Source organism: Spinacia oleracea, chromosome 6, assembly GCF_020520425.1.
Source record: "Spinacia oleracea cultivar Varoflay chromosome 6, BTI_SOV_V1, whole genome shotgun sequence".
Classification (NCBI taxonomy): Eukaryota; Viridiplantae; Streptophyta; class Magnoliopsida; order Caryophyllales; family Amaranthaceae; genus Spinacia; species Spinacia oleracea.
The window spans coordinates 54,962,493-54,970,901 of NC_079492.1; the positions used below are offsets into that span (position 1 = coordinate 54,962,493).

Genomic DNA, 8,409 nt, shown 5'->3' on the forward strand with positions numbered 1-8,409 from the left:
CCCCGACTATTGAGCACCATGTGGCGGAGGGACTGTAGTATAAGTGCTTTTTGCTTCAGTTAGTTTTTTCCCAGGGAAAATAAGCTAAATGGGAGAGAGGATTCGAACCTGAAACATATTGTACAGTCCTCCGTCATAATTACTAAGCGAATATGTCATTGTTTTTTGCTTCAATTAGTGGAGAACTATGCAAAATCTTTTCATCTATTGAGGTTGTCTAAATCAATACTGGGTATACCATAACAATGGTATATTAGGGACATGTTGGTAATTTTAAGTGGAGTAAAGGTGGGTGGCCCACCATTAATTACAACTTCAGATATTTTCAACTTCTCTCTCTAAAAATCTGTTCCAAAATTTGAATTTCAAATTTATTTTTTAAATTCAGTTTTTCTTTTATTTCTATTTTATAATTTACTGATTATTAATTTAATGTAATGTAAAAAATCAGGTGGGTTTCATTTTTACAGTTTCTTTCCAAAATACGGTTCTTTCGTCTTCTTCCTCCTTGCGTGCTCTCCCGCTCAATTGTTCTCCCTCCAAATTCTCCGGCAAGAACTTCCCAAATTGTCAGTCTCTCGTTAGAAGGTTAGCCACTTCGTGACCGGTTTCCAATTCATACCTTCCAAAAAGGGTGTTTGCCAGGGCGATTATAATCGGTGATATTTGTTAACTAACGAACTGCTCAACTTTTCCAGGTGAAGTTAATTTTTTCCTGTATGAATTGATGTTTAGTTCTTGTTTTGGTAATATTTTATGTTTTCACAGTTTTTTGGGGCTGATTTGATTTTTAGGGTTTCACCATTTTGTTTGACAATTGTGTTGCTGATGAATTGAAAGTGAATTTTTTTCACAATTATGTTCTAATTACTTGAAGTAGCTCTTGTTATGGAAATTTAAGTGTGTATATTTAATTTAGTGATGAAGTAGCTATTTTTATGGGCTTTTCATATTTTGGGGTTAATTAGTGGTTAATTTGTGGTTATTATGCGAATTTTATACTGTGATGTTTGTTGTTGAATTACTTTCCTAGTCGAATTAAGTAATTTGATAAGCCTTCGTTTAGGTAAAGTTAAACTGGTATGAAGGGTGCTTGATTAATGTTTAATTCGTGTGATGACATGCTTTTAAAACTACCTTTGTTTGTTTTATTGTTGTTTGGTACTTGATCTGGTACCAAATGGAAAATATTACATACTTTGGTACATTTAGGTAAGGGATATATGATTTGGTATTTTCTTTGGTACCAAACCTAAATTACCAATGTGTTTGGTACTGTTATATCGAAGGTATGCATGGTATAATGATTGGTAAAATTGTATTTGTAGGATGGTTATCAAGGGACAAAGTGGTAGCAGCAGCAAACCTAGGGTGAGTGTCACTGCTCATTTTATGAGTGTATCGTATTTGCTGATAATTGATAGTATGTATATTGTTATACGTTTATTAACAAGATATGTATTTCAATATTGTTTTTAAGGAAAAACGCGTGGAAGTTGCTCGGAATAGTAAGCTAAAGGGCAAAGACCCTGTCGTCGATGAAGAAATGGAAGAAGATGAGGAAGGGCGATCGCTGTCTGGGGATGACAGTGAAGAATCTGTTTTTGACGGGGATGCATATGAAGATGTTGAAGATGATGAATATGAGGATGAGATATATGAGGACGAAGAATTCGAGGATGAATTATGCCAGAGAACAGTGAAACGTGCGCCAAAGAAAAGGCAATCTGCTAAAAGCAGGAGGGTTATTTCATACGATGAAGTAGAGGAGGAAGAAGATATAGAAGACGAAGACGGTGAATATATGGATGGTGGGTATGAAGATGAAGGAGAGGATGTTGTTGTTCGCGTTCAGAAAAGAGGGAAGAGTTGGAAGGAGGTCGGGCAGAATGCTTTGAAGAAGAAGGCACATCTGCAGATGATGCGGAAGAGGCGTAGAGAGGATTATGATGATGTTGACGAGGGAAGGAGACCTGTGAAGAAGACGGTACTTCCTGCGATGAAGCAGATGGGTAGGAAGTTTGATGAAACAGGGGTAGCAAAAGGAAAGCCCCCTGCAAAACAGAAGGCAATCAGAGGGAATAACAGGAGGATGTTTGTGCGGGTATTTAATTTTGAAATTTATTCATTGTTTTTAAGGATTTTTATGGTATAATAATGTTTTTTCTACGTAGTTGATGCTAATGTTTTTTTCATATTTAGGTACCGATTCCCAAACATCCTCTGTCTAAGGGTGAGTATGCGAAGTTTCACGGCGTGGTAGTTGCTACTCAGCGGGCTAATTGTGGCCGGAAGGTACTATTGATCCTTTATTTAAAGATGAATTGTGTATTTTGATTAGGTTTTGTCAGTTAATTTATTTTTACTTAAAGTATTATGTGTAGCAACCAAGCGTTATCTGTCGCACGGATGCATTTTCTAAGATTATTGCTGCTTTTGATGAGTCAAGGAGAAGTTGCGTTAGGAAAATGGGTTTCGGGGGGATGTTGGATTTGAAAATATCCAAGCTACCTAGGCAGCTGTGCTACTGGCTGATGTCCCGGTTGGATGAGGGTAACAGTTACCTTGTTGGAGGGGACGGCCATGTGTTGCCGATAACTGCTTCCCATTGGGAATATGTATTCGGATTCCAGAACAGCGGTCTTCCGGTGCCAGTGAAGGAGTCTGATCTTCCTCCAGGCACCCTTAAAGCGATGGCCCTCAAGTATGGTGAAAAGAATACATCAACCTCAAAGAGCACAATAATCATAGCCAAATCTGTAAAGGAATTGGCAGGGCCGGTTGACGGTGAAGGAAAGATAAAGCCCCTGGCTAATCAGCGTGATAGGGCCTCGTTCATGGAAAATTTCATGATTGTGTTGCTGGGGCAGATTTTATGTCCTTCTACCGATGGGGGTAACATGTCTTTAAAATTGCTAGGTGCAGTTTCCGTGGCAAAGAATGCATCACTGTACAATTGGTGTGAGTTTTGTCACACATGGCTTTTAGACTACGGAGACGCCTGTCAGCGGAAGATAGACCATCAGGGGTATGCCGCTGGGACTGGTGGTTGTGTGTTGTTTTTGCTGGTGCGTCTATCTTACTGAAATATTTAATGTATTAAATTATATAAAAGGTTAATACTGTTATTGTTGTGGTGTTAGTATCCTGTCTTCTATTACAGTGCCTTATCTGAAAGTGGATTTGTTTTACAGATTTTCTACCTAGACCATTTATGCAGGCATCCTGTGAGATGGGATGAGTTTCCCAGGATCAAAGTCTGGACACAGGAGGAAGTGGATGAGGCCAAGAATCGGGATAGGAAAGCGAGTGAAGATTATGGAAGGATTACGGTGGGTAACTGGTTGTTAGTTGGTCGTATTTGTCATATTAAATTTTGTATTATCTAATCTGACTGAAATCTATTCCTTTTATAATCTTTCCAGACTGTTGATGTTGTGTACGGGGATCCTCATCCCCTTTACGGCAGGGAGGATAGACGGTCTCCCGCAGTAGAGGTTGCTGAGATGGTAGCACAGATGACTTCTTCAGAATGGAGACGCACCCTAGCTCAGGAGGTCACAGAGATGGTATGGGAAGTTAAACGATTTCCTCAATTTTATGTTGATGTTAGTGATTAATAGCCAAAAATGTTTTAGGGTTTCAAATAGTACTCATAAATGTCTTTAGGTGTACCATATGAATGATATTGATGTTGTTTGGTACTCTTTGTAGTGGGATAATTTTCAAATACTGAGTGTTAGTGATAAACAGGCATATATGTTTAACTAGTAAAAAATAGTACTCACCAAGGTCTGGAGGAGTCATTTCTGTGTGCATGAATTACTTTACATTTTTTTTCTATTTAGGTTATGGGGCAGCTTGCTCCATTATTGCAAGATCGTCGGGGCGTATCCCGTGAAAGAGGAATGAGGTCATATCATGCTACCGATCATTTGACGATAGATGTTGATGGTGTGGCTATGCCGTTGGACCAGTCTGTGAATAAGGTGCTTACAGAGTTGGATGCCGATGACGATTCCGATGTGGAGTTGCAACCGTCTGATGGGGGACGTGTATTTGTGGGCCCTCATGTGAGTGTGCCAGTTATGAATCCCCTAGACCCGGTCAGCCACGGTGATGTACCTTTGGTCCACACTGCTGATGATGTTGGTGTAGTAGCAACTGACCCAGAAACAAGCAAGCACCCGGTCGACCAGACACAATAGCACGTACAGGTTCAAGCTGGTGACGGGCCACTTCCAGATGGAATGTCATCGGAGAAGGTGGGACAGCTGGGTGTAGTTGAAGACAAAGAGGATGGTGAAGACAATGGTGAGGAGAATGTTGAGGAGCCGGAAGAGCAGGATGGTGGCGTCAAGGATGGGGGGCCGAATAATAGGGATGATGACGATGATGAGGGACCGGCTAATGGTCCTGTGCAAGGAACGGTTGCAGCATCGCCCTTGGAGAACATCGCTCAAGAGAACCCCTCTGAAGATAAGAACAGTGAAGAGAACACCAGTCAAGATAACCCCACTGAAGGGAACACCACTGATGAGAATCTCCAAACTGATGACCAAGAAGGACCACGGGAGAAATTGATCCTAAGGATTCCGAGAACAAACCCAAAAACACGCTATCGGCAGACGCGAGTACGAATGACAAAACTTGAGAGTGACGTAGTAGCTTATGTGGAGTCATACAATCCTAAAGGGAAAGAGCAGTACGTTCTACAACTTTTACTCATGTAACACTTAAGTACGTTGTATACACTAATGTACGTTGTACATTTATGTAATGATAATCACTTGTATCATATCTGTATTTTATGTTTGCAGGGGGGGCATGCTTATCGAGTGTGATGGTAATGATGCAAATCGGATGATGTGCTACTCGGTTGTGCGTCCTAGGGAGTACGTGCATTCCCAGTACGTTCGGGCCGTTGCAAACATATACAACAGGGAATGGGCTCTGGAATACCCAACGAATTCTCGCAGAATTATGCTGGACTCCTCATTTGCGGTATGTTCTCCTAATATTATGTTCTCCTAATATTCACCATTAATGAAATCAATAAAGTAAGCGTACGAGGTTGCTTAGTTATTTTGTTATTGTGCTTTACAGTATCAGAAATTAAAGACGAGGGAAACATATGCTGGTCTGCTGAAGAAGTGGTCCACCCCTCTCCAGAAGATTGTGTCAGCTGATATATCTGTGGTAAGTCTAATTAGTCTTTTTACTCCATGTTTATATGTCTGATTATATGCCAACAACATGTGTCTGACTATTTTCGGACTAATAACTGAGTGATGAGGCCGTATTTTAAGGATTTGGAAATAAGTTCCTACATGCCTTTTACGTTGAATGATTGCTCTCTATTTGGTCAGTTCGGGATCTGTCTTCTTTTTGAGGAACGTCCTTGTACAATTTGTTATTTTAGTTTTTGGTGTATTAATTGTCCGCGACACACAGGTATGCGATTTGTAAGAATTTGTAATTATCATGTCCAGGTCTATGTTCCAGTTGTGGACAACGGACATTGGTGGTGTGTTGCTTTTGCACTGAAAGACCAGAAGATATGGTTCATTGACAGCATGTATACTAATCCTGCTTCCGAGCATTCTGGGGATGTTAAAAAATTGGTATCTTAACCTGGTTTGGTGGGAGTTTAAGAACATTGACTTCACTCAGTTTATTGTACTAACATAATACGGTCTCCTCATTCCAGATAGCAGCTGTGGAGTACGTTCTACATTGGAGAGACACGCAGTATAATGCAGCTCTTGTTTGGAAGTTGAAGCAAATGCATACTTGGCCCTTGGACTCCATTAGCTTCCCTGACTACAACGACAAGTACTGTTTATGCTACCTTTTCATCGTCGAGTAACCACCTTAAGTCTTACTGATATGTTTTGTTTGGCTTTGTAGTCATGCGTGTGGAATAGTAATGCTTATGGCTATCCAGGAAAGTGCAAGGGCATTTACAAAGACGATGCAAGTGGTAAGTCCTCTACTGTTGTAACTGTAAGTGCTATACCCCCACATTATAAACTTACAGTTGTCTTTTCAAACTTGTTTTGGGACAGGGGGACATCAATGTAGCTCGGAGGGCACTGTTTTTGTCTCACTTGAATTCAGATTTCAACTCCTGCCGCCCGCTTCTTCCCCAAATCGTTGCAACCCACTGCCCAGTTCGTTGATGTTTGGTCGTGCTTCTTCTGCTAACGTTTAGGGTTTTTAACAGAGAAAACAATTGCACACTTATCTGGTCAAATTTTGAAATGTATTTAACGCGTGAACTAAATCATAGTTGTTGTCTTTTGATACTCACATTATTTCTAGGAGATGGGATTCATTGCTTGCAGGTATGTTTTGCAAGTTTTGTGGTATGCTTTGTATCGTGCATTAAAGATTTACAATACGAGTTTGGTACGTGTTGTGATACCTAATAGGTTGTTTGGTACCGTTATTAGAAAAGTTTGGGTACAATCTACGAGTTTGGTACAGCGCCTGAGCTTTGTTCCGGCTTTGCATGGTACCAAGCATAAATTTAGTACCAAACAAGATCAGATATGTACCACACGAACATTAGTAATTGTTGCTACAAAAGTTGGATGATTAAGAGTTAGACAAAACAGTACGCAAACACGGTGACCTCAGTAATCAAAATTTGCGGTGTTTATGAATTTAGTGAATAACTACTTTTCATTTCAGCAGTGTTTATTGTTATAAAGGATAAAAAGGTTATATCAAGTCCTGAGTCAGGTCCGACCCGTTCGACAGGCTGGTTAATTCGGTATCAAGTTCGGTAGTTGGGTTTTTATTGTGGTTAATTCGCGTTAATTTGAATTTGAAAGTTGAAAAATGTGATCTTGTGTATTGTTTGTAGAGTAATCTGGAATCAACACATAAACATAGGTTTAAACAAACCAAATCACACTTTTACATTCACACTAACCAAATCAAAGGAATTATTAGGCTGAAGGAGGATGTCAAACACACAGGATAATTAAAAAAATAACTAAAGCAATACATTTGTGAAATATGAAACAATCACACAGCTAACACTATGGCATTGAAATAATAGTATGCAAATGGCCAGACTTCCAGGACATTACATGCCACCACACTGAATCCTCCAACTGTAGTTTGCATTTCCCACACTTGTGTCGAAATTATTGAAATCAATGTCACTCGGTACATTAAGTAGTGGTTCCCTAGGGTTCAAGGTATTTGACCCTTCCCTCCACAGGTCACAGACGCACTTATATTTAAACCTTGTGTAAGTGCCATTTCTTTCTTTGTACTCTAGGGTTTCATAGTATCGAAAATTAAGGGTACGTACTCTTTCGGTGAATTTCCAATCAAAGTCGGGGCGGTAGTATTGATTGATCAATTCCATGGCCCACTTCTTGCATGCGAACACTGAATTACCCCTAGTTGGCTTGTCCATCTTAGACCATATGACACCCATTATATTAGCATCTCCGGCAACAATTTCGACGTTCTTGGACTTCGCACATCCGTGTTGGTCTGGTTCAACCACCGCATACCCATACTTTTCCGCGAGGTCGATCTCGAATTGTTGTATGAGGTCGTGTTTGCGAGCAGTTTTGTGTTGTTCCGTAAAATTGAAACGGTAACGGTGGTTAGGACAGACTCTGGGGTAATAATTTGGCGGAATTTCCATTTTCTCGAATGAAATGCTTTTTGCAGACAATGAATTTTATGGAAATGCTTTGTGAAGACATTGAAGTTTATGGAAATAACCCTCACACGAAGTGTTCTTTATAGAGCGCCTGTTTTAACCGTCACGTAACTGCCACCTTATCCATTTAATATAAAAAAACACCCATATTTCGTTATGCTAACCTTACACTATTCCTTTAATTTGAAAAAATTATACCGTTGGTACCACTGTCGCAATATAAACAGTACCAAATATGCCGTTGGTACCTCTGTCGCAATATAAACAGTACCAAACATGTGTTGTTCATTAGTTTGGTACTACTTTACTCAATGGTACCATATGCCTACGGAATAAGGGTGATCGTAGACCATTCGACGAAATTATAACATGACCTTTGAAACTGTTAGTGTTATATGTCGTTCGTTATTGAAAACCTAATTACCATTATACATGTTTTAAAAAAATACTTCATTTTAGCAATCATAGTTATTAAACCAAATCACACCGTTACATTACAATAACATAATCTAAAGGAGGATAAAAAACACACCAAATCACACTTCACACTAGGGCATTTAAATAAAATTAAGCAAAACATAAGATGAAAAGAAAACAATCACACACCTAAAACTATGACATTGAAATAACAGAACGAAAATGGGTAGATAATTCCAATTCCAAAACATTACATGGAACCACACTGAATCCTCCAATTGTAGTTTGCATTGTTCCCACTT

At 39.5% G+C, this 8,409-nt stretch overlaps 2 protein-coding genes across 2 annotated transcripts; both read left to right on the forward strand.

Annotated features, from left to right (window-relative positions):
• The first annotated feature begins 469 nt into the window (after nucleotides 1–469).
• Nucleotides 470–4,208, forward strand: LOC130462780 (uncharacterized). The gene is made up of 8 exons (XM_056831689.1): nucleotides 470–698; nucleotides 1,329–1,371; nucleotides 1,481–2,104; nucleotides 2,203–2,295; nucleotides 2,385–3,068; nucleotides 3,195–3,332; nucleotides 3,426–3,569; nucleotides 3,849–4,208. The coding sequence occupies exons 2-8, from the start codon at nucleotides 1,330–1,332 to the stop codon at nucleotides 4,206–4,208; spliced, it is 2,085 nt and encodes a 694-aa protein (XP_056687667.1). The 5' UTR covers nucleotides 470–698; nucleotide 1,329.
• A 42-nt stretch (nucleotides 4,209–4,250) lies between these two features.
• LOC110788048 (uncharacterized) lies at nucleotides 4,251–6,650 on the forward strand. Its single transcript, XM_056831690.1, has 7 exons — nucleotides 4,251–4,705; nucleotides 4,821–5,004; nucleotides 5,107–5,199; nucleotides 5,493–5,624; nucleotides 5,711–5,835; nucleotides 5,911–5,983; nucleotides 6,069–6,650. The coding sequence occupies exons 1-7, from the start codon at nucleotides 4,251–4,253 to the stop codon at nucleotides 6,180–6,182; spliced, it is 1,176 nt and encodes a 391-aa protein (XP_056687668.1). The 3' UTR covers nucleotides 6,183–6,650.
• Nucleotides 6,651–8,409: the final 1,759 nt, after the last annotated feature.